General features: G+C 35.2%; 1 protein-coding gene across 1 annotated transcript; it reads right to left on the reverse strand.

Annotated features, from left to right (window-relative positions):
* Nucleotides 1-216: 216 nt before the first annotated feature.
* Nucleotides 217-26,340, reverse strand: Hapln1 (hyaluronan and proteoglycan link protein 1). The gene is made up of 4 exons (XM_026394557.2): nucleotides 26,241-26,340; nucleotides 7,889-8,260; nucleotides 2,254-2,556; nucleotides 217-506 (listed from the first exon to the last, which is right to left on the reverse strand). Exons 1-4 carry the CDS (start codon nucleotides 26,338-26,340, stop codon nucleotides 217-219), a joined length of 1,065 nt encoding a protein of 354 aa, XP_026250342.1.
* Between the last annotated feature and the right edge of the window lie 1,036 nt (nucleotides 26,341-27,376).

Raw genomic sequence — 27,376 nt, forward strand, 5'->3', positions numbered from 1 at the left:
CTTCCCTTAAAATTATATTAATTTATAATATATATTGAATGATAGCTTTACAAAAACAAATTCATGAATTGGTTTTTATGAAAATGACTCTTTACAGTAAGTAAAAAAGGGTTGTCACAGTTTTGGTAACTTGCATGAGTTCATACTGGAAAAAAAAAAAAAAAACCTTTCACATGTTCTTAATGACTTTAAAACAGATGCGCTCTAGGCGCACACTCAGTTGTATGCTCTGAAGCAGTAGACACCATACAGCTTATGCTTTTTATCTGGGAAGCCCACGAAGCGCACTGCTGCCTCAGTGGGACTGCAGCGCCTTCTTGGTCTAGAGATAGGGTAGCGAACGCTACCATCTGCCAACCAGCCAGCATCACAGCGGTCATAGCCGAGAAGTTTCCAGGCAGCAAATATCTGACCCACTTTGGCAATCTGAGCACCATCATTGAGACAAGCTTGCACAGCTTCATCGTAGGTTAGCTTGGTGGGGTGGATCAGATAGTAAAAACGGCCTGTGGAGGAAGGAGAGAGACAGATCAATGGGCTTGTCTTCAATGGAGCCACACGAAATGGAGGGAGAAAAAAACAGAAGTGCTTCTCAATGAAGGGAGTTGTAAAGCAATATTTGTGATGTTTCTGGAATGTTAGGATTGTCAATTGAATGTAATATCCCTGGGTTGCTCTCCATTAAATTCATCTTTCTCCTTGTCCCTTAATGTGTGTTCAGATATGCTCTTTATAGCTTTAAAAAGAAAAGGGAGATGACAGATGCAGTTTCTCTTAGCTAATTAGTGACTAAAAGGGCCCTTCTGTGGCATTAGAGAGGACAGAATCCCATGTTAAAAGCAAGGGCTATTTAAATTCTAGCAGTAGCAAGACTGAACCCCAGTACAAGTTTCTGGAGAGGCGAAATTTGAATGTGAAAGGATCAAAAAACATTCCTGACATAAAAAGTCCATTTGAGAAAATCAAAAGCCCTCAAGTTCTTTTCATTACAGGTATCAATAAGACATTATTCTCCTTCAAAGACTACAGTATGAAAATGCATAAAATACAGGAAGTCACTTGCCACAAATAATACATACTCAGAATGTAAACCCAGTCTGTGTTCCCTGACTAGTAAAGAAGATGAATTCATTGATTTTATTCAGCTTCCTTCTTTTGAGCCCTGACACTTTGCCATTTCTCAATTTCATAAGGAAGACAAGTTAGTCTTTAACCATTTCTTGCATAGTGTTAATTACTGAGATATTGTTGGTATGTATTAAATATACATAAAAACACACTGAGAAACTTCTCTGTCATCTCAGTTTCAATTGGAAAATAATCACCTTCTTTTGTTTGATTACATTTTATGATTGATGTCCCCCTGACCTTCATTAAATACAGGTTATTGAAGTATAAATTGATACATACTAGTTCTTTCTAGACTGAGAGGATGTAATTTGGAAAAAAAAAAGTAGAGACCACAGGAACATTAATTAGTTAGTTCTGTCATCTATACCAGAGGTCAGCAAACCACAGTGCATTCATTCTGTTTTCCTCAAAGTATCAATGGGAACCTAAAACATAAAATGATGAGACCAGGACTTCCTTCATGGGTATGTTACCTGAGCAGTCCCTTGGGCCCCATGCTAGGTTTAGTGCTCTGCAGTCACCATCTTAAAATTCTCAATCATTTTTAACAAAGGGCCCACATTTTCGTTTTGCACTGAGCCTTACAAACTATGTATCAGGTTCTGGATGGGGCAAGAGAAGGGCTGGGATTGGATGAATGTAACAGATGTGTCATTAAAATGGATGCAAACTTTTTTTGGCTTTTGCTTCCAATTTCATCCTTATTTTTTTTGCTTATTCCCCTTCATCCTGGGCTTTGCTGATCGTCATATTATAATTGAGAAGGGGAGAACATGTGTGATACAGAAGCTCTCTTTTTTTCAATGGAGAGAACCATATCCATGGAGGATGCACAGTGGCAGCATTACCTGTGGCAATAAGAAAGGACCCCCATACCATGTGATAGTTTCAAATATTTCATAATAAAAATTGGACACTAAAACCTAGGAGTATTGGAAATATGCATTTTTTTGCTTGACTTATGTGGATATTTTTCAAGAACTCTTAATATCTTTTCAAACTAAACCAATACTTCAAAGTTTTTATTTTTTTAAGGAGGTACTACTTTAATAGCCAAATGTAGTATTATAATGCAGCTTGGTCTCTGGGGTAGGAAAGAAGGCAGTGAAGTTCATATCTTACCATTGAAGTTGGATGTAAAACAGAAAACATCATATCTGCTTTTATCTTTATCCCAGAACCCATAGTTCCTGACGCCGGGCACTGTATTCTGGCCCCCACAAGGCTCTCTAGGTTTTGTGATGGGGTATTGCACAGACCCATCGCTGAGCCAGCCGGCATTACACCAGTCCAGCCCGCCCCGCCAGGCATCATAGAGCTGGTCGAAGGAGGCAATCACAGCATCCTGGTCCAAACAAGCCTGTTGCGCCTCATGAAAATTGAGATTGTAGCGCCCCAGTCGTGGAAAGTAAGGGAATACCACACCTATGCAAAAGAGAATGCAAGAGGTCATTAGTAGCGCGCGCGCGCGCGCACACACACACACACACACACACACACACACACACACACACACCTGAGCAAAATCACTTCACTGATGACAAAAATACTAGAATCTCCATCAGAAGAGGTAGTTTGGGTTAATTGCAACAGCTGCCCATAGTTCCTTTCTCCTTCAAACAACCTCTCAGGCCTGAGGATCTCATGATTTGATAATGAAGGGATTGGCTGCCTTTGCTAAGAATTTGATTCATGCCTTAAAACCTTCCTTTCTAAAAATGATTTGTCTGCAGTCCCAATAGTCCTCCATAAGCACTGTACTGGTTACTAACCCTGTAACAAGTAACTACTGAACTCTTTCCATCTAGGGAAAATCCAATATTAAACAGTAAGAGTAGCAAGAAATAGAGTGCTTGGAGATAGGGTATTTATTAAAATTTACAATGTTATTCTTAGTCATTATTCTTGGAATTAGTGATAAGTTTTACCTAGTCTTTGAAATGTATAAAAACATGCTAAATAATTCAAATGTGTGTGTATATTACATATATGTCTATGTGTTCACATATATCATATATTATCATATAATAGTGCTCCTGTTCTCTCATGACTATACAGATATATACACACACATATATATACAGATGCACATACGTGTTCCTAAAAACTTGCAGACCACTTAGTGGGATTCTAATTTAGAGAACATCTAAAGGGAATTGCATATCTGACAAAAAATCTAATTAATGGTCTTATTTCATATTAATAAGATAATTTTGTACAAGGAAGTATTCCTCCATTAAGCACTGTGGCTCTTTTATCTGTTTCAACTTTTAATGTAGCCTTTAATGTTATTGTTTTACTGTCCTTGAAAGGTACAACTAAAATGGGAGCTTTAATTAAAAAAAAATACGGATTTACATAATGCAAACTGAAAATAAGGTTTAAAAAACAATTTTACTATGGGTAGATTTTTTTTAAAAAAGCTTCCCTAAACTTGTCCTATATGATACAGGCACAGCATAGGCATCTTTTAACATCTTCATCTTACTTAAGAAATTAAATATTAAAGAATAAAATTCCTGGGTTGGGGATGTGGCTCAAGCAGTAACACACTCTCCTGGCATTCGCGGGGTGCTAGGGTCGATCCTCAGCACCATGTACAAATAAAATAAAGATGTTGTGTCCACCGAAAACTGAAAAATAAAATATTTTTAAAAAAGAATAAAATTCCTTAACAACTGAATATGGTATTACTCAGCATTTGACTTTGTCTGGGAAGATACATGGTTTTCAAAAGCATTTCTGTGTCAGAGTATCTCTCCCATAGTTAATGAAATAATTAATTCAGAGTGATTATGTTTCTAAAGTGATTAAAAGTGATTTGTATTTAGCATATGAAAAGCATAAGCTTGTGCAACTGAGTAAATTTGGTGGGTTATGTCACATATACTACATTCCAAGACTGTGGACCCTATTGAATATGACGTACAATTCATGGACAGCATAACCAGTACACAGGAAATATTTTCTTTTATAAATTGTCCTGGAAGACTACAAAAAGAAATTTCGTAGCCGAAAATAAAGTCTAAATCCTGAAGGACTCTGTAGGACACGTTTGTCCCACTAGAACAGTCCAGCTGGCACTGACCACAGGAGGCAGATATCCAAGAAAGCTTCCTGATTTCATTTTGCTTTCTCAGGTTCTTGGCTGAGGGATCTATAAGCTGGATGGGAGCCAGAGAAAGAAGGAAAAGACTCTCTTGGTTGCCACTGACTCCTGCTGTGGCAAGGGGGAGAGAGAACCTGGAGAAGGCTCTATCTAAGAAGGTCTTTCTTTGCCCAGGCTCCCAGCTAAGAACCCAGTGAGCGCCTGGAAAGAACTTCTCTGCTTCTGCCCCTCATGACTACTGTCTTCTCTCCTCAGCAGCACCAGGAATGTGCAGGAAAGGAATATATTCCATTCATCTAGTAGTGATGTCTTTGGAAGCTAGAGTTCAAGTGACAAAAATCTCAAAAGTATTTCAGCCTGAGGAAAGAAATGGTTTGGGTTGCCTTCCTTTCCCCAAATGGCTAAAGACTGAAGCAGTAGAAAAATGGGATATTTTTATTTTATAATAATTTTAAAGAACAGGAAAACCCTTCAGGTTTAAATCCACTGTAGTATATACTATGGTAGATTCTTATAGAAATTAGGGGAACATTTTTTTAAGTAATTTCTCCTTGACTAACTATTGAATGTTACTGAAATATGATTAAGTTCCAAATCCAGTATAATATATTTTTCTTTGAGTAGTTTTCAAATTTCATATGGTTCCTTACAATCATTTCCTAAAGTAAAGTGAAACCTCATGTTAAAATTTTAGTAATTTTCAACAATAGCATAAAATGTAAACTTACTATTGTATCAATTTAAAACTTTTATTTAACAAATTTTAAGTAATGTTTGATGATGCTGGAAAAAAACAAGTTCCAGGTAAAACAATATCAGTTTCTGTGCTTTAAGTTTTTAAATGTATATTCTGCATATTTACTTAATTTTATTTCCAAGTGGTTAATAATTCAACAATCTTAATTTCAGAATTCTTCTTATATATGGAAAAATGTGCAATTCCTACAGCTGAATTATGATGTTCATGGTTGCTTTCATGAAGTGTTATAAAAATAAGAAATGTTAAACTTTCATGGGTAGGAAATAAGGGATGAGGACTTCTTTCCAAGCCATATTTGACTCATTTATCCTTTGTTATTATGTCAGACTATAATCAAAGTTCTTTTATTTTATATGAAAGGCTGGTATATATCACTGCAAATGGGATTAATAAGATGACACATCACATGGGAAACAATAATAGTAAATAATATGAAGAGCTTAGTCAGTTGAAGTATATTTTGAGGATACAGTCTTTAAGATTCATAATCACACAGCCCAATTGATTCTATCCTCTTTGTTGGTAAATAAAATTTGTTAGGCAGATGAAGGGTTTTCCTGTTCTAATACTCATAAAATTTGTTTTCATAAAGTAAATATTTCTGGTAATATAAAGGACAGAGGCCATGTAGTATCAATAATTGTATCCCCCTTAGTGCCTCTTATAGTGCCTAGAAGCACTATGCACATATCTGAAGTAATTTTCTGTTTCTGAATGTTCCAAGACTATATGTTTATATGCCTGGCCCTATTTTCACTAATAGAATATTAATACAATGGACTTCTAATCTTCCCATAGGGAGAGGGGATGGGAATAGAAAAGACAGTAGAATGAATCAGGCATATTTTTCCCTATCTTTATATATGAATACATGACCAAGTAACTCCACCTCATATACAATCACAATAATGGGATCCTAATTGGAACAAGTTATACTTATTCTATGTATGCATAATATGTCAAAATACACTAATGTCATATATAAATAGAAAGAATAAATAAATAAAAAAGAATATTTATACAATGAAAGATTAGAAGAGCAAACCTCTTGTTTTTAATATTGTTTATTGTATTTATTGATTGTTGAAATAAATTCTGTAACCCTTATTTCACTGTATCTCTAGTGACTCTTCTTGTCATATATATATATATATATATATATATATATATATATATTTATTTTATTCTTTGTGGCATGCTGTTTGTAGCAATGTGGTTAATTGGTAATGATGAGAAGATTATCCTATCAAAATTCTATACTCTATAAAGATTTGTACTTCAAATGAAATACCAAAAAGTACAATGATAGGCACAAGAATAAGATAAAATTCATAAGAATAAAATTTGTAGAATTTTGGTCAATAATCTGAGGAAAGTCTCTACAAGTCTCTACATAGTATGGAACAGACAATCAAGAGGCAGCAAATTATATGTGTAACAGGTTGAAAGCAAAAAAGACAAACATTATGGCTATCATTTATTAGCCTGTCAAGGGTCCTTTGATAAAGCAAATAAGTTCTGAATATTAAGTGACTGTCTTCTCTAAGACAATTACTTCTTCTATCCTGAATAATGTCAATGTTCATGGGTATGAGTGTAAATCAATAAAAACTGGAAGTACAGTTGGGCGCGGTGGCACACACCTCTAATCCCAGTGGCTTGGGAGGCTGAGGCAGGAGGATCCCAAGTTCAAAGCCAGCCTTAGCAAGATTGTAAGCAACTCAGCAAGATTTTCTCAAAATTAAAAATAATAATAATAATAATAATAATGAATTTTAAAAGGGCTGGGGTTGTGGCTCTGGGATTAAGCATCCCTGATTTCAACCACTGGTACCAAAACGAAACCTGGAAGTACAAAGCTGCCTGCCATCAGGAACCAAGAACTGGAACAAAGAAAGATCAGAAAAGTTCACAGAACTATGCTTTACAGCATTGTACAATTATTAGACATATAAAGCTAATAAGTCTCCTAACATGTGATGGAATTCTGTGGAATTCTATGGGCTTATGGGATTCAGAAGGACAAATCTTCAGTGACCAGATGGGTAATATTTCAAAAGCCACAAATCTATAGATAGATTTTATAGAAGGAAATTATTCTATCAACACAGTCAAAATTCATTCCTTTATGTAAAATATTGCAGAAATTCAGGAAAAGTAAGATGGCTTGAGATAACATAAGAAACAAAGGAAAAATTTCCCCCAGATATTGTGCAGAAAGGAGGCAAAGAAGGGGAAGGACAATTTTCATCTATAGAGCTTAGCACACATGTTAGCCTTTGAATCTACTGAATGTATTACATGTTCAGGAAATGGAATTCCTCTCCAAAATGGCTTAATCAGTTGGTATTCAATGTCTAAGAGACCCTGGGCTATTAAAAAAATTATTTCTTTATAAGAATATTTAAATAAATTAGAGGTTACTGTTATGTTAAATTAAGTTTTTTTCAGTCACTGTACAGAATATAAGTACATGTATTTTAGTGTGGATGTCCTTTATAAAAATTGCCATTATTTTGAAACTGAGATAATTTTAGAAGCATAATAAAAAAGAATCCAATTCGAGTTTCTCAATAACCACATAATGGGATTTAAATTTTGAATAGCATAAGGCAATTTCCAAAAATTATTAATTCAGTTCCACTGTGTTTCTCCTAGATGCAAATAGCTTCAATTTTGTGCATAAGACTGTGTGTGCATTTCAAATACGAAGGCTGAAATTGTAGGCAGATTGCAAAATACAGAAGAATAGAAAAAATATGCTGGGCACGGAGTTTTGGTTTCTCACACTATTACTATGGTAACCACTACACATTACTCCTAATGAAAGCACAGTAGTGATGAATTACTATTTATTTCTAAGTTCAACATGCTTTGTAGACACCTACCTTGTAAGTCTAGGGCTACCACAGCAGTATCGTCTTCTAACCCTTCAATCACCTCGCACTTGTATCTCCCGTAATCCTCCAGGGTGAGATGGGTGATCACCAGAGAAGCATCATTGTCACTGTCACCTTTCAGAAACACTCTACCCTGGTAGCCTCCATAGGTTTTCTTGTGGTATCCCATAGAAACAAAAACATCCACTTCCTTGAGGTAATCTGAAGTTAGCTTGGTCCACTTAATTCGGATTTTGTGGATTCCTGAGCCAAATGCTGTAGGGTCTCGATAAAATTTACATGGCAGTGTAACGTTGCCACCTCTGTGTGAGAACACCTTGGCTTGTTCTGCTTCCACGAGTAGACGGGGGCCATTTTCTGCTATGGTTAAAAAACAAAAAGAAAAGAAGGAAAAAAGAAAGAAAGAAAGTAACCATTAAATGTTTTTTCTCACTTGTTTTGTATAATGAAATGTGCTACATTATAGGATATCTGACAAAAATAGCTTTGATGATTATCTCTATATATAATCTTTTAATTTTTATTAGTGCATTATATTTATGCATAAAAGTACAGTTCATTCTGACTTATAAATGCATATAACAAAATTTACTCCATTTCAGTCCCTATTACTTCCCATTTCCATCGTCTTCTCTCTCTCCTTGGTCCTCTTCTTCTACTCTTCTGTTTTTCTTTTATTTATTGTCTTGTAAAATTGGTACAAATGTTTATACATAAAAGTGGACTTCATTTTTATATATTTATACATGCATATAGCATAATTAAGTCAATTTCATTCTGCAGTTCCTCCCCTTTCCCATTTCTCCTTTCTCCCCTTTCATCTCCTCTATTCCACCTTTCTTCCTTCCATTTTCACAAAATGCCCCACCCCCTTTTGTTTTTCTCCAGGTTACACACAGGAAGCAAAATATTTGACCCCTGAATTTTTGAGTCTGGTTTATTTCACTCAGCATAATGTTCTCCAGTGCTACCCATTTACCAGCAAATGAATGTAATCTTTTTTGAACCAGATCAAAAGGTTATCTGTAAAATTTAAAAGGTATCTATAAGGTAGTCATGTCTTTTAAATCACTAAAAAAGAGGAAGATGTACAGTATAATTTTTAAAAAAATATTGGATTTAAGACTCCATAGTCATCCAAAGTTTGAGGATTTATTTCATTATAAATTCTGTTTATATTTCTGGTTCCATTTTCCTTTATTTAAATTTTGGAAATATAGAAACAAGTTCAAGAGAAGTGACAGCGTTCCAAGATATTTTCATTAATATAAACCCCCAAATTCCAAGTTCGGGTAATTTCACCTGGACATTCTACTACAGTTAAGTCCATATTATATTTATAGAAAAAAACTAAAAAGCATTCTGATTTACTTTTATTGTTTGGCTCTGGCCAAAGAATTCAAAATATCCTCACACTTATGGCTTCTCTTTAAACATGCATCTGTGATATGCTATTCTGAAGCATTTCAGACAATGTGTTTATATTTCATTTATACCCAAAATAGTCTCACAAAGGTACTTTTAATGAATGCTGTTATCAAACTACTGATTTTGAAATATATTCTTCAAAATTTGAGTGTTATAAGTGTACCCAAAGTTATACTTGTTTTTCTGATTAACCAAAAAAAAAAAAATATTTGCTGCTTTACTCTCTTTAAATGTCATTGTATTCCTTCTTTTTCCTTTCTACTATGCCTTGTTTTATAATTTTCTTATCACTTCTTCCTTTTCTTTCCTTGCCCTTTGTCTTCCTTCTCCCTCCTCCAAGGACTCTACCACTTTCCAAAGAGCACCACAATATTCCAAGTCCGCTAAGTCAGTAGGGGCTGCTATTTGTTTTTTCTTTGTTGTATGTTATTGTTATTATTTTTTAAAGAGAGCCAGCTGTTATTCTCAGATCTTGGCTTTCACTGGGGTTTCCCCTGGTTAGCACAATGTTCTTTTCACCTTGACAAGGTCTCTTGAGGATGTGCAAGATTTAAAAATGAGAAAGCAATGCAACCACTCCTGAACACACCTTTTGTCCATGGCTTTCAGAATGGCAATGCAGCTTTAAAGCCCTTGCAACATGAGATATTGAATATTGATAGGTATTGAATAATCTTTCCCCATGAGTCATTTAAGATGTACAAATCACAAGGAAGAGTGACTATTCACCTTGAGACAGATTTTAACACCTCAGTTATTTAGTGGCATTCGTACATAGGATACTGAATTTAAGATAAAATGTCTGCAAAACAGATGTTGCTTTGCTATTTTTATCATATGGCACTCAGAATTTAAAATGAGAATATCATTTAATTTTCAAGTGTTTCCCAATTGTCAAAAACTAGAAAGTTTTATAAGCCATCAATGCTCTCACTTTCAATAAATAATGAAACAAGAAAATAATGACTTTATTTAGTATTTAGTCAAAATAAATCATAAATCCAGATGATTAGGCATGTCCTTTATATTCAATTCTATAACTACTTATTTAGGGCAAGAGAACCTTAAAAGATAAAGATAAATCTCTTTTCACTCTATCTTTCCTGGAATCCCCCCACACACACACACAAACAATCTCCCCAATGACTGCATACCATTTCTATCTAAACATCTCTAGTCTTCTATCTGTGAAGAGAAAAAGGTGCTATTGACTTGGTTTGCTCAGTAATGCCTGAGGGCTATAGGTTTCCTACCCAGTGTCTTGGGGAACACTGGAAAACTGGGCTTTCCCATGCTAGGATGTGAGGAATAAGGGCTTTCATGTAATATAGACCTTAGGTAAGGTTAACCTCAATTCCTCAATTTGCTACCTCTTTAGTCTTTGGCAAGTTGTGCAAGTTCAACTCTAATTTCCTCATAAGTGAGTTATATTTGGTAAGACCTACCATATGTAGTGGGCCTAATTCTCATAAAGCACTTAGAACAATGGCTCACGAAAAGCAAGTGTGTACTAACTGCTAACTGTTCCTATTTCACAGCTTTTAGTTACTATGTCTCTGATATGATACTGCTCATCACTAAGCATAATTTTGCATATATTAGCCTTCCATAGTTTCACTTAAGTATAAACTTTTAAACCATATGGAGTGAAAATAAATACATAAAATGCCACCTGTGTTATATAGGAGACTTGGAAATTTGTGTAGTTTAGTGTAATCATAAGCTGTTCCACAATGAATACAAAGTCTGAATGTTTCACAAATTAAAGAGCTAGAGTAAAGATCAAAACTCCTGTACAAAGAGGCTGAGACTTCTAATGCTTTTCCCTCTGTGGTTAACTTGTGAATTGTTTCATAGGGTTTTAGGAGTATATACCCAAGATGATTTTCTTCTACTCTAGCACTGTGAGTGAAGGATTACTTAACGTGGTATACTAGTGAGTATTGATCAGACACCAAAATCTCCTGACTTGACACAAAATCATTTTTCTAGCAAGGTTACCAGAATGTATACAATCCTAGCATTCTTATTTCTTTAGGGAGGAGTTGAGGTAATACATGCCAGAAGTTCCTAGCTGAAATTCAAAGAATCCTAAGAATGGTGTGTAACACATTTAGTGACATTTAGAGCCCTTGAGGTTCATTAACCTAAATCCCCAACATGACCTTGAGAGTAATGTTGTTCATGTGCTTGTTTTCAGAAGATCAGGCTACCATTATACAGCATGGAGCCTGGCTGGAGGTGGCTTGTTTTGGAATAGGCGGTGGAAAATGAGCACTGGCCGCTGAGTCAGGGACTCTCTGGGTTCTACTGAGGGTCCTACCACAGCTCAGCTTTGACAAGTCCACCTCTTGAAAACTTGGGTCTTACTAGTGTTATCAGGTTCTGTGTCACAGTTTGTGATCAGAGGAATCAGCCAGGAAACAAACTGAGTTGGGAAGGAGAGAGGGAAACTACAAAGTCAGCAAAATAAGGGACCAAGAATGTTGATAAGGAACTGTACAGTGTTGCCTAGGGAGGGTCTTGGATCTGATCCTTGGGTTTAAAAATCTGGATCAGTTTGAAATTCATGCTTAAATCAAAACTGTTTGGTCTACAGGGCAGTTGGCAGCAATTAAAATGTAAAATATAAAAATAAACCTTGATTGGTAGCATGAGTATTTCTTTTTTCTTTCTTTCTTTTTTTTAAGGAAAGAATAAATAAACTGTGTTCATTTTCCTTTGTCTTTCAGTGCTGAAACGCACTTAAGCATAGGGCTGAAGACCCTGGTGATTGTGCCTTTGAGCAAGGCTGCTTATTCAATATATAAGGCTAATTGGGGAAATTAAAGATGTCCAGTGAGTATTGAATTTTTAAATATAACTTTTAAGTAAAAAATTCCTTGCTTTTATTAGTGAGGGTCAATGACAGGGACTTGAAAGATTTGATGCCCTTCAAAGCCCAGAGTTGTCTCCAGGGGAAACAGCAGGGCATGGTGAGAACACTGATGGGGACTCACTGAACTGGGGCCTCTTTATTTATTTTACAAATTCTGCTGTGAAATCCGGAGGATATCATTTAGTTTTACCAAATAATGAAAGCAATGGTATGGCCAAACTTAACTGATCTTTGTACTTGCTCTGTATTTTAAATGAAGCTTTTAAAAAGTATTTGCAGAAAACAATTTTAACAAAATGCTTATGAAACCATTACCTGTAGTTCTCAGTTCTATTAAAAATGGAATTGTTTTTGTCAGTTGCTACACAAAGGAATTCAGGTGACAGAAAAGGAGGAGGTAGTGTGGATCAAAGTTTGCCTTTTTGTAATGAATTATGGATTGTGCAAGATAATGAGTCTTGATGTTGGTTACTTTGACCACTGGGGTATAAATGAAGTAGACTCCAGATTGGATTTCTTAGGCTAGTTAAAAAAGAAAATACCTGGGAACTTATTCAAACAGGCTGAATAAAATGCTAAATACAGGCATTAAAATATATCTCGCCCTCCAAAAAAAAGACCACATCACTTAACTTTTTTAAAAAAATATTTGTGTGTGTGTGTGTATGTATGTATGTGTACATACATCTGTAAATATACACCACTTTAACCATAGTTGGTATGCAATTTGGTGCCATTAATTACTTTAACCATGTGGTATGATCATCACCACTGTCTCTTTCTCAAACTTTTTCTTATTCCCAGTCTAAGCGAATTTCTCTCTTAACATTACAAAGTCATATCCATTAACTAAATTGTAAGCTCTGTGATGAGTCATTTGAAAAAACTTGCACAAGGTTTTAAAAAATACTTCTTTATTTTTGTGACATTTGTTATTGTTTCGTTAAGTTTGGATGTGTAAAACTAACACTTTGGAAGCTGTTACTTTCCTTAGAGTAGCCAAAGCTGGCTAGGGGATGAGTAAGCAGGATCAACTGGAATCCTTATCACTAGGCTTACCTGAATCTATTGAAAGCAATCTCTCTATCCAGTTTACATTGTTTTTACAGCATGACAACAGTGCCTGGCATGCAGTCTGTGAATAAAGTGTACTAGTGCTGCATAGAGTGTGTACTGAGTTATGGTGGCAGACATGAATTCCTGAGCTTGCTTTCAACCACATTTTAGCTCTAAAATGAATACTGTTCATAAAAATAGTTAAGCCTTTTAAATATTTAAGTAGATTACATAATTTAGACATTTTATATCTCATTGTAATTTACATATTATATTTGCATAGAATACATAATTTAGGAAAAAATTAAAGAGTGCCTTACTCCTTTAACTCTTCATAATTATTTTTGTTTTCTTCAGACAGGAATGAATTGAATTGTTCCTGAGACGGCTCATCTGGAGTCAGAAGTGCTTATCTGTGCTGGCTTACATTGGAAACCTTTACATGTGCCCTGTCCCTTCTCCCTTTGCTGTCCTTTCAGAGCACTGGTTACTTTTCACATGTGAGAGACAAAGCATTAGCTTCCTTCCCAGCTAATTCTTGAATGCAAAGAATTTTGAGCCTCTTCTCTAGAAGAGGGCAGTAGAGAAATGATCTGACCTCATTCTTGTCCTATGCCCTCATCTACTTGATAAGAGATTGAAATCTTGAATTTATCCCTGTCCCACCTTTGCTTTCATCTGGAATTCAAATTTTGGCTTGCAGACACACAAGTACATGTCTGCTTCTTACCCTTTTGTAAATCCAAAAGATTATATGTGGTTCCCCCATAAATTATATGTGAAAGGATTTACCAGTAACTATCAGTGTTAGTAACCTATGGGAAGGTGAAGTGGAAGTCTGGATAGAGGAATGTATGGGAGATTTTTTACTGTGCATACTTTCATGTTTTGATAATTTTGTACCATGTGAGTGTATTATGTATGCACAGACTAAATAAAATGGTGTGAAAATGAATTTTAAAAATTGAAGAAATTTGAATCAATAAACAAAAAGCCCTTTTTAGATTATCTCCAGGGAGACACACAGGAAGCTGGAAGCCATGACTGTAGTATATTGTTGTAATTAAAGGATTGTATTTTTGCAGAAGGCTTATTGTTCAGTTAATCAAAATGGTATCTTTAAACATGCCTTTAAAGCACCAAAGTTTTATCTCACTTTCCCTATTCCTTTAAATGATGTTGCACAGGATATAGACTATGGTGAAGCTTTGAGTCATAAAGAAAAAACCCAATGCTGAAACAGAATAAATTAAGATTGCTCTAAGATGGAAAGTTATTGCTGCTGTTTTTCACCATCTGTGACACTACTGTTTGATCTCACAGGCTCCGGGCTCCGTGATGATACTCCTTCCAGCCATTTTACCCCTCTTCCTTGAGAAACGCCTCTGTATACCCCCTCTAATCTCTCTTACCACTGTCACCTCTTTGTACCCTACTCTTTCTTGCCAATTTCATTTAAAACAAATTGCCTGGAATTGTATTTTTACAATCTCCTCAAATGGCATGTATTCTTCCTGTTGAGACCTACGCTATCTGATGTGATGTGCTACGGAGCATTCTCTTAGGTATGGCTTAAATTCATCTTCCTCCGTTGCCTTCTGGCTAAATTGATTCTGCCATGGGAAACTGCCCACCACCAAAATACAGAATTGTTTTGTGTGATGCTGATCATAAACATTTATTATGTTAATGTCATAGCCAATGATACAAAGTAAGACACATACCTTCACTATTTGGAGCCCAAAGGTTTATTTATGGCAATATTTAAAGAAAAAATTTTGAGGGACAGTGGAATCTTTTTTTCCTTCAAAGGGCATCTTAGGCAAAGCTTTGCCATATAAAGCAGATAAAGGTGAGCCTCTTTACTTGAAATGGGAATCAGGAGGCCCCAGTGAGCTCTAAGGGTTCAACTGAGCACAGTATAAAAATTGTAGTTCTGACACGACCGCCTAAAATTCTGTTAATATCCTGAAAAATGTCCTGTCTCTTCTTAATTCCCTTTACTACATCTTTTTATACCAGGAAGAAGTAAAGTGTGCAGGAGCAGTTTAGCTATGTTTTGCTGCCAGAGTTTTTTGTGGGCTTTGAATTGTTTTTCCACTTCGTAACAGTTAGAGAGAATTAGTTAAACATATAGGCTTAACCCTTTCTGTGCCTCAACTTCCTCATCAGAAAAATTTAATTAAGACATCTTCTTTCCAGGATTTTCCTGTGGGTCTAATGGGGTAATTCACACTAAGAACATATCAGAATATCTGGCCAGCAATGGGTACCCAACAATGTTCATCCTTACTAACAAATACCTACTGAATATCCAAAGTGGGTCCAGTAAACAAAGCAGTTTCTATCTTCTACATTTTCTTCTTTATTGTGCCCTCCTGAGGACAGTTCCTAGAAAGTATTTGTTCCTAGAAATTCATATCATATCAGCTCTTGAAGACACTCCTACTGCAGTGGTTTTTAACAGGACTGGCACAATGCATTTTAGAACAAACATATTAGAAGCCTTTTTTTAAAAAAAAAAAAAATCTCTATTTCTCTTTCTCTTCTCTATGGTTATGTCTGTCTGTTTCTGTAATCCAATTCCTATCCCTGTCCCCCTCAATTTCCTGGGGGAAGGTGCTTCCAGATAATCTTTCTTTGGGTAGAATGTGTGTATTTACAGCCACCACCCTACCTTGCTGTTCTTCCTCCTGTTGAAAATCACCATGGTCGTGTGTGGAACAAGTTTCTAGTAAGAACCAAGAGCAAACTTTCTTTTCACAGTGATTTGTTTCTTCTGAAATGTACTTACATAAATTTAATGGGAGCAAATGTAGGTCATTTTTACCCACTGATTCACTCAAAATGTACTCAAAGTGTGTGTGTGTGGGGGGCAGTTTAGATGGAGACAATCTGTTTTCTGTGTGGGTTTGGAGCTCAAGAGCTGAAGTGCCCACACGTGAATATCAGCTTCACTTCCCAATCACTATGTGCCTGGGGCCAATCATCTTAACCTGGGGTGAGGGCTAGATGAGATGTCCCAGGCAACACACTTTCCATGGTGCATCACCCAGGGTAAGTGACTCTAAATGTCAATATAATTGTATTACTATTTTTTCATGAGATGATTTTAGTATATTTGACAACTTAGAATTGTGTTCTCTGGCTAATAATTTTTAGAATTTAAATGCATTCATGTTCTCAAAGATTCATAAGAATTATTATTTAATTCTTATTACTTTAGATTGAAGGGAAAATATTAAATCAGGTTATTGTGGGAATATTAAGAGACACAAAAGAAAATAACATTTGAATATTTCACTAACATGTTGAATAACATCCTTCAGATAAATATACTTTCCTGGATTCTGACTCTAATAGAGTCTCTATCAAAAATTATAAAGAAACTAAAATCTAAGCATGAGTCATTCTTTTTCATTCGGCTGTAGTTATTCACAAACTCACTAATTATTGAAAATGTGTGGTAAAGGGATGGAGCTCAACCCCACTTGCTTCCACTTACTCTGTGGTGAAGTGTGAGGTCAAATAGGAATTCAAAGAGGGCACAGCTGTTTATTGTACTGATAAGGCTTAATGTGAAAGACATCAAAGCAATACCAGCACTGAGTCAATCTTTGAGTCAAAAGAGAATAAAGAGGAAACTTTTGATTTTTTATTTAGTAAGCCATCATGAATCTATAAGCCATAAGGGGTCAGCTGTTAATTAAGTAGGGTGCTAACAAAACAAGAGACAACTCAAACACAAGCGCTCAGTCCAGGCAAGGGTTGGGGAAATGAAGGAGCCCTACGGGCACCAGAACAGTAGGGTGAAGAGGACTGCATCCATTGCTGAGCACATGCACCATCCCACAGGACCAGAAGACACAGTCCCCACTGATTCTGTACCAAACAGAACAGGGGTTAAGGAATAGCGGGTCTTTGTATTTTCTTATAATTTATAAAATTGTAAGTTTTTATAGGTGATACAGCATCAGTGGAAAACTGTATCAGCTAGCCTATAAATGTCTCTTATGTGCTGATAATTTCAAAGTGTTCTAGCATTGTACTTTTTCCTTAGTAAAAAAAAAAAAAAGAAAAAAAGAAAAAAAAAAGTAACCTTCTAGCTTTTGGTGGTTGGTTATTGGAGGTCAAATCTTTAAGTCCATTCCTTCCTTGCCCAAACCTATACTTCTTCCAGTCTTCCTTTAATTTAGTTTATGCTTCTATTGTCCAGCCATTTGCTCAATCCAAAAATCTAGATGCTGTATTTAAGAAATGACTGGTTCCTTCTACATCCAATCTGTTAGTAAGTACCACATCATCACCTCCATTTTATAAAACAATTGCATCATTTCCATTGCTACCGTCCTGGTTCATGCCACCATGATTTCTCATCTGAACTACATCAATGCTCATCTTTGTACACTGTAATCCACTATTTTCATGGTCTTTTATAATTTAAAATCATATTATGTCACTCCTTTCCTCAAACCTTCCCACTATTTACAAATGCATTTATCTGAACTTTGCACTCTGTATCCCATATAAAATGAAACGGTCTGCTTCTGCCTACTCTTCCAATCTCATCTTAAACCACACCTCTCACTGCCAGGCTTCATTCCAGCTTTAAACACCATTCCAGAGAATTCATAGTTTTTACTCTTTCTACCTGAAATGCTCTGCCTTCGATTTTTGATGTGAGCATTTCTGGTTTAATATTCAGGTCTCAGCTGATCTTCCCTGCCTAGTGAATCCTTCCCTGACTATTCCCTAGTGGAGTTCACCCCAGTGCTCTTGGGTGCTCTCTCTCAAAACCACCTTTTCCTTTAAACCGCTTTTGTATCTACTATTGATGTATTTATTTATTTATTCAGTTTTAATAATTGGGGCAAATAATCTTATAAAAGAGGAAGCTAGAGTTTAAAGAGCTTGGTTTTGGAGCACATTTTGATTTGACCATGTTGTGGGCACTCTGTTAGAAAACTTCCTTTGCTGGGCAAGGTGGTGCACGCCTACCAACCTGGCGGTGTGAAGGGCTGAGATAAGAGGATCAAGGCCAGCCTCAGAAATGATGAGGCGCTAAGCAACTCAGGGAGACTAAAAAACACTACAAAATAGGTTGGCAATGTGGCTCAGTGGTTGAGTGTCCCTGAGTTCAATCCCAGTACTCCTCCCCCCACAAAAACCCCCAAATCGAAAAACTGACTTTATGTGTTTTTTAAAACAAAGTATTCTGTTTGCATGGAAATATCTATATGAAACATCAACCCTTTAATTAGCTTTGCAGTATTTTAAACTAATTAAGACCCTTTGTTAGGGACTGCATGGAGAGAGACAAAACAAGCAGAGGACAGAAAAACAATAATATGCAGATTCTTGGAGATTAAAAACCCGTCAGTGTAATTTATAACACTGTTAAAAAGAGTAAAAAGTCATTGCTTATAATGCATTTAATACCGGAGAAGAAAACTTTAAAATTTATCTATGCTGAAAACAAGCAAAAACAAAAAGGAAAACAGATTTGTGAAAGCATTCATTATTTTTGTTAGCGACATTACTAGTCATAATCATAAAACCATCCAGACAAATATAGTCACATAACAAGAAAAAAGAGGTTTATGTAATATATTGTAATCTACAAGGACATATATATCTTCACACATCTTTCACTTGTTAATTCTCTGCCATTCAGTAACTCAAAGGTGAATAGAGAAATATAGTTTCCACTGCTTTCCAGGAAAAAACAATCAAGGAGACAAAGCAAGCGCCATTACAAACAGAATCTCTAGAAGCAAAAATTGCCTCACTTCAAGGACCTGTTTTCAACAGTGTGTTTAATTTAATCTTTCAATTGCTGTTCAGAAAAAGACTCTGTGTCTTTGCCTTCCTCTTCACCTAATCTGCATGCTGGACAGCAGTAGAATGCTTCCTGTCCTAAGATTTCCGTTTTTTACACAATGGATCATGGCCTTTCTGAATGTGTGTTCTTTTTATCTATAACATCTGTGTCCCTTTTGAGTGGACCATATTTGGGAAAGGTACGGTGAATTCTTTTTAACTCTGTTCAACACACTTCACAACACAATACTCAAGGGCATAATGGCACACTACTCAGAGCTTATACATAAAGTGATTAGTCACTGACTAAACAAAGACAAGTAATATACATGTTTAATTAAGCCAGGGGCCAAATGGCCACCATTGTACTGACTACATGACAACCATTCTGGAGGTCACATAAGTGTGTGCTATTGTATAGTGGCAATACAAAAATGTGCAATGTAATTTCAATGTAATTTTGTAGAACTATTAGATTTCTTATGTTTCTGAGTTGTCATTCTGAAATAAAAATGTTCCTATAACAAATTTCATTTTTCCTTAGATACTATTATTTTGATAATTTCTTGATTAAATATTTTACTTTCCAAGGATTTTGATAGATTCTTGTATTTTGAATGACTCTAATAAGATGGTAATTTCCTAATTTACTTATAAAATAAAAAGCTGAACCAATATAGAAATCATTTTTTTCTGATGTCAGGTAAAATAAAAAAATAGCATGTTGAAACTATTTTAACATAAAGTCACAAAGCTATTGGTGGGTGCTTTAGCTTAGCAAACATTAGATCTGTAGAGCTGCAACCAAAGGGAAAGGCTTCACTGTTGAGTGTTTTTTTTTTTTTTTTTTTTTTGAGGTGTTTCCAAATGGCAATTGGATTCTTGCATAGTTTGACAATTTCCTCATCCATGATAGAACAGAGAAAGCAATAGGTATGGAGCATGAGTTTGATGCTACTTGAAAAGACAATTAAATGTAGGTTTTTATGCCTGGAAATATAAAATTGTATAGTTTGCAGAATAACCTAGAATTCAACATTCTATATTAAAAATATTGTGAGATATTCTAAATATGAAAAATTTCATGAGCATAGGTACAGGGTTCTAAACAGTAAGATCTTTTTGTTTATAAGTACTCTTTTCTCTTTATTTCCACCTTTATTTAACCCTTACTTTATTATTTCTCCTCACATCTGTTGTCCAGACAGTGTTGTCAGTAAGCCTTGATGAAGAGGTTTGTCCTTCTACAAAGCACAGCCCAGTGTTTTTGCACAAAAGAAGCCAATGTTGAACAGATGCCTCTGTAAGTAGATCTTTCCAAAGTATTCACAAATGCAAAGGCAACTAGATATGGGCTAGAAAATATACATTGACAGTAGCACAGTTGGTATGAAAACTCATATTTGTTATAGTCAGTAGGTCTGTATTCACAGCAATGTTGGACCATTGTCTGTATTTCATAGCCAATAGTTCTATAATCATAGTAATGTCTATCTCTCTCACTAGACTATAAGCTTGATGAAGCCAGAGACCATGAATTTGGCCCATCATTAAATTCTAAAATCTGTTCATAGTAGATGCTTACTCTATTTTTTTTAAATAAATGAGTTGTTATGAGTACATAGATATGTGCATATTACATGGGCATTTTTCTATATGCATGTGTATATTTATGGAAACATTTTTCTTTTTTTTTCTTTTGGGCTCATTTACTATATTAATATAGTGATGTTCTTAGTGTGATCAAATGGCAAGCCTGTGCTTAATGTTAGGTTCTTATCATTTCTCACCTAATGTAAACTTTTAAAATTTTCAGAATTAGTCATCTAATATGGACGATGTTGCTGATTTTTATAATCCCATAATGAAATTCTGTGATATTTGATGGCTGCTAGTTTTTAGATAAAATTATTAACAGTGTACAAATTTATCTAAATGTGATTTAGAAAATATTTGTGTCCATATTTTTCTTGATATTTGTGGATTTTGCCTTTATGGCCGAAAATAACATGATACCTTAAAAAGGCAAAAGTGAATTCATTTAAAATTAAGTAACTGACTCAGAGATTTCAAGTGAGTTTTAGGAGGCAGAGAGAAAATTAAACGTATAACACTTTTCCAGTTCTCCCATTAAACTTTGGCAGAAGGTAGTTCATGAACATACATTATTAAACTCATTTCATATTGTTGAACCATTCTGCACCACCAGATTCCATTTCTGCAGATATTACATAAGGAACAAGATAGCATTGCAGTAACCAAATATAAATCCAATACTCTTCAAACCTACATACACACACTGGGAAGGCATTCTGCCTTGGTGGATTGTCATGGACTGCAGAGGACTACCATCAGTGTGGGAGTTACATATACGATCAAACAAAATTGGTACTCAAACTCAAAATCCTCTTGCTCATTAACTGCTCTCATTTCACAAATTGGAAGGGTTACCCTCAGATTTTGAACAACTGAATTAGAACTTGATTATGGTAAAATAATGGGATATATTCAACAAAAATATGGATCATATAGTATGTGGCAGGTACTGGTTTCAGGGACTGGATATTTCAGAAAAGGATCCCTGCCCTAGTGGAACTACTACATATCTTTGACAGATATCACTTAGATAAAAATAAGTATTTAGCCAATGCTACAGAGAAAAAGGGAAAACAGAATGAAAGAGACTGGGGAATCCAAGAGGAAACATTGTACCCGTCAGGGCAGCTTCATTAAAAAAGTGAGAAATCAGCCCAAATTTGAAGAAACTGAGGGAATTACCTAAGAGATACTGCACTTCCTCTGCCATGTAACCTACGACAAGACAAGCAGTGTCAAATTCCTGGGTCTTGATTTCCTCATTTATTCAAGGGGAGACTGACATAGATGTTCTGAAGTCCTGTAAAGTACTTAAATCCTATGAACTACATTTAGTTTATGACAACAATAGAGAATAATTGCAATTATCTAGTTGATATTCATTAAGCCTACAGGATGTATCAGGTGTTGCTAAGGTATGTCAATGCATTTAAGAAATCCTTATTATGACAGCTGTGATTTGGGAGTGTCTCATAACATTCGCTCATTCATATGTTCAGTCAATGAGCATATATTAAGCACCTACTGCATGCCAAGCACTGCTATACAGCCAGAGTGTGACAAAGATGACCAGCAGAATGGTGAAGGAGGGAGGCCTGTTAGCAAAGAGTAACAGGTGTGAATCGAAGCGGGCAGGGGTGGGTCTGGGACACACAGAGGAAGTATGTCCACTTCTACCTGCTTCTTGATACACATTAGTTTTTTCTACCCATACAGGTGAACTTCTGACAATACTTTTTTTAAAAAAAATAATTGTTTTGAGAAAAGTGACAATAATATATGGAAACGGTTTTTAGTTCTGAGATTTCCTTCTATAAAAATCTAGTTTCTCTGTGTTCACATATTAATTACATTAAGGAAAAATATTACACACATTTGGAAAGCTTCAGTTTCTACAAGGACAGTGATTGCATCAAGTTGGGGAAATTTAAATTGTGAAATTAGAGAAAGAAGGCAAGTGTTTATCAGAACCAAAGTGATGATATGGTTCTGCCAACAAATGTTTTTTGAAAGACATAGAAATGTTTTTCATGAATATTCATAATCCTTTTTCTATTTTGGAAGTCTGTTTTCCATGACAATGTGAAAGAAATAAACATAATGATAATAGCTATCCTCTGCTGGGAGCTTGCTCTGTGCTAGACCTGTGCCAAGCAATTTTGCATATATTATCTCATTTAATTCTCACAAAACTGTATGGAATGAACAGTGATTAGGTCATTGTATTGGTGAGGTAACTTAGACTTTAGAGGTTAAGTAAATTTTCTGGAGTTTAAGCTAGAAAGTAGCAGTAGACAAAGACTCTTGAACTTATCATCAAAGACCTGTGCTTGAACACTAGATGTGGGAAACATGGACATTATGACCTTGGTAAGGTCAAGCAGATGTATGTGCTCAGTATAATTATAATTATTTAGCCTGTGGCAAAGGTCATAAAATATCTTTGCTGTCTGTAAATATTTTCTTAAAAGTTGTATTTTAGAAAATATATTCATCATCTCTGAAATTCTACTAGCAATCAAAATTCTATCCAAAGAATTGTTGGACCTGATCCAAACACTTAAAATACTGTTCTTCTGATATTGTACTTTATGTAAAATTCTTCCTAATGATCTTAAGTTTCAAAGGAATTAAAGATTGACTGGACCTATCATGATATGAGGAATATAATCCATTTGAGAATGTTATAGAGACAGTATTAACAGGAATCCCTCTTCCTGTAGAAGAATTTGAGAACATCATGACTCTTGGACCTTTGACATGGAGGACGTATATGATACACAAACTAATAGTTTTTTTTTTTTTTTTTTGGTGCTGGGGATGATACCCAGGGCCTTCTGCATGGTAGGTAAGTGCTCTACCACTGAGATGTACCCCCACTTCTCAAGCTAATAAGATATTAGCACATTTTTATTAGTAGACTCTGTGGATAAGTGAAGTTTGTTTTCTTGTGTAACCAAATGAATTCAATAAAAAACCAAAGAGAATTAACACATAAAGTTTTATCTAAAGTAAACCTTCCTCCATTGAAACTAGAAGATTTTGTTTTTTCATTTCAGAAAAGTGTTTTTCATTAGAAACACTGCCCCGTGTTCTGTTCTTGTCATTTTCTTTTCTATCTGATATCTTTTTCTCTCCTTTTCTTTCTAAAACCAGATTAAACATTTGTGTGCCTCCATCTCTATAGAATATCCTACTGTGAGACAGGCTTGAGAGAAGTAATTAGGTAACTCTTATGCATGAGATTCAAGAATGTATTATTAAAACGCTTCGAATTTGTACCAAGTCAGTCACAGATGTGCACTATTCCCACATTATTATTTAGGAAGGCCCAAGGAAGTTAGGGTAAAAAAAATGAAATTTAATGAAAAAAAGAAAAGGTGTTTTTACAGTAATGTGAATTTTGAACATTTTTCTTCCCCTCAGAGAAGATCATACTGCTTATCAGCACAATTCAGGAATTTGAGATTCCGATGAATAATCAAATTATTGGACTGAAAATTCTTCAGTTTTCTTAATTCCATGTTTGATTAATTAAATATGAGAAAATAATCTAGTGCTTCAAGAAAGTAATGAAGGTTATTTGCTTATTGATTTTCCTACTGTGCTTTACTCTTCTGTTTACTTTCGTGGTATAAAGACGAATGAAATTATGGCAGATGACTTGGAAATCGCTTCTCTGAAGAACTAGAGAATTTGAAACTTCAATTTGAATACTGTAGTAAAGGGAAAAAATTATTGGGAAAAAGTAATAAGAACAGGTATTTGAAGTGAATTCAAAATGAATCCTGACATATGGGTATAACCTTATAATCCTGACCCAAGCAACATTTCAGAACTAATTTCCACAAGCAAATATAGGCTTTGCAGTTCTATCACTTGAAAGCTCTGAGCAAACCTCCAAGGCAAGCCTACACTTTCTAAGAATATGAATTTACAATTAAAATGAAGTGGAATATCAAGGCTTTTGGAGAAAACCTGAACAGTGTATGCAAATCATCTGGATAATTCTGATGCTTTGGGTCAGAAACCCCTTTGCAGTAAATTTCAAGGAGTAGATGGGAATGAGAAGACCAGCAGAAGTTTTCCCTGCTGATGGAATTTTAATTTGTCTCATAGATGCCATTTTTAAAATATTAGTATATTTTTAAATAGAATATTTTTCACACACTGGATACAATGTAGACTAAATAGTTTGTATGGAGTTTATAATATAACTTAGGTATCTACTAATAATTTGAATTCACAGTTATGCAAATATAAAGTTTATTTTACATTGGATTTAAAGCTGCCAATATTAATGATTATGTATTATCATTTTAGCTGATTGAATTCTGTGACTAGAAGCTAAAAGAATATTATTTTTCATCAGTAATCTCATCAACAATGTACAGGAATCTTATAGTCTTTGAGAAATTGCTTTGGGGTGTGTGTGTGAGCGTGTGTGTGTGTGTGTGTGTGTATGAATTAGCTGAGTCAGCAGCTTGCAGAGTAAAATTTATAATTATATAATTTTTTTCATGGTTCAATCCTGAAAAACAAAATTATAGAAAGAAAACAAAACTGAAAGCTATGGGTCTAAAACAACTATACATATACAAATTTGAAATTCTATTTTGGTACTCATAATAAGCACAGGAAAATACTTCTAGTTAGATTTACACTGTCATTTGACCTTCATGAAGTCATACTTTTCAATAGCGAGTACAATTTTCTGAGACTATACTTTTGACCTTGAAGATGTAACTTGGTATTTATGTCTCTTAGCAAACTTATAATGCTTCTGGTCCCCAAACTGAGTTTATCTAAAATTAATGTCATCCTATGTTTAAACAATTAAATTCTGTAATTCTTATTTTAATTATTCAGCATACAAGGACAGGAAAGAAGCTACCGCTCCTAGAACTGTCTTCTTATTGCATAAGTCTCTGAGCTTTCTTAATGCAGGATGTCCCTCATCTGAAGCCGGGAATGAGGAAAGAGCTGCATTGTACTGCAGCCTCCAATCTTACTACAGCTCTGAGGCTGAGGATTTAGCTGAGCTCAACAGAAACATGCAGGACCAATATACGGGTCTATGCAAACTAAAGCTTCAGTGAAAGAGACTGTAATAGGGTAAGCTACTTTTTACTGAACCAGAGCTTCTTTGATTTTCACATTATTTACATTGTTTCTCTTAAAGATTAAATAGTTACTGTATCAGAATGACCTTACATCCCAAGTTTCACTTCCTATGTCTTCCCTCCACCTTGCATTTAAATGAACTTCATGCCTCCCATTCCACTTGAAGATAGCAATTACACTAAAAGCCTTGAAGTTGATTATATCAACCCACTGCAGTTTGACATTCTTAAGCAGTTCAACTTTAATTGTCCCCAAGTCTTAACTCTTCTGTAATGCAATAGCATTCAAAAGCCCAGCTCAATGTTGTTCACCAATTAACAGAAAGGGAAAGGAAAAGTCAGTGCAGCATAACTAAGATTAAGAAACACTACCCTAGCTTCTAACTGTAAATAACATGAAATTAACTTAACTTTCATAGGAGAACCTGTGTTATCTTACCTTGGATGTGGATAACTCTGTTATGATCCATAGTATAGTTGTCCGAATGGTGATCAGCCCAGCAGATTGAAATCAGCACCAGAAGAAGTAGACTCTTCATCTTTGTAGCCCAAAGGATCTTCCTCACTGTGAGAGCATCACATAAAAAGAGGCTGGTGAGATTTGGAACCCTTTGGAGTGTTGCACTGCACAACTTATTACCGCCTTATCATCATAGAATGGGTCTGTAAAAATATTTAACCCAATCTGTTCAGAAAGTTACTGTAGCTGTCTTTGAGAGCTGAAGAAGGCAGCTTTGAAAAATTCCAGTTTCCCCTAGGCAGCCAGAGTCCAAATAGTGTTTAACTCTATCTTTGCAGAATTGTAAATCTAGAAATTTAAAACTATAGTTTTGACATAGTTAGAGCAAGTTACAAAAAGATGTGCCAAGGACATGTATAGACTTAAGTCATTTAACCCTCTGAATTTAGAGTATAAGTTAATAAAACAGTAATCAGATACATCTATATATGAATATTTATCACCTGATCTAATTAAGAACCAAATCTTAAACAGAGCCAATAAAGAATATTTGCATGAAAATTGACATCAAATTCATTTTACATGTGGCTTCCTAAGCAGGTTATATTTACTTGTTCTAAATAGAAAAGAGGACAAAAAAAAAAAACTGATTAAGCAGAAGCAGCTCATTTGTTTCAGATTCACTTACCATCTTAAACACTGCTTGGGTCTATGGTGAATAGTTGAAAATTATGGACAAATTAGGTTAGAGTTGTGTATGCTACCACTGCAGTCATCCTGATTGATTTTTCATTCATTCCAACCTAAAATGCTGACGCACCAACTTAGAGTGCCAGGTAGGGTCTCTGCAGTCAGCAGAGCCTCGGCTGCAGGGAACATCTCTCCCAGGCTCAGAGAGCAATTAGGCAAATAAAGAGCTGAAACAGACAGGGAGGGACAACTCTGGTCCTAAGTGAAAGAGGCAGAGCCATCACTTGCCTGTCCTTTATCCAAAGACTGACTTGATTAAAAAAAAGACAAATCACTTATTCCCCTACAACTTTGTCATTGGAAGGATCAAAAATAATTCCAAGCAATAGAAACTTCACGACCTTCGCGATATTTGCCAAGTAAGA

The sequence above is a fragment of the Urocitellus parryii genome, chromosome 1 (genome assembly GCF_045843805.1).
Source record: "Urocitellus parryii isolate mUroPar1 chromosome 1, mUroPar1.hap1, whole genome shotgun sequence".
Classification (NCBI taxonomy): domain Eukaryota; kingdom Metazoa; phylum Chordata; class Mammalia; order Rodentia; family Sciuridae; genus Urocitellus; species Urocitellus parryii.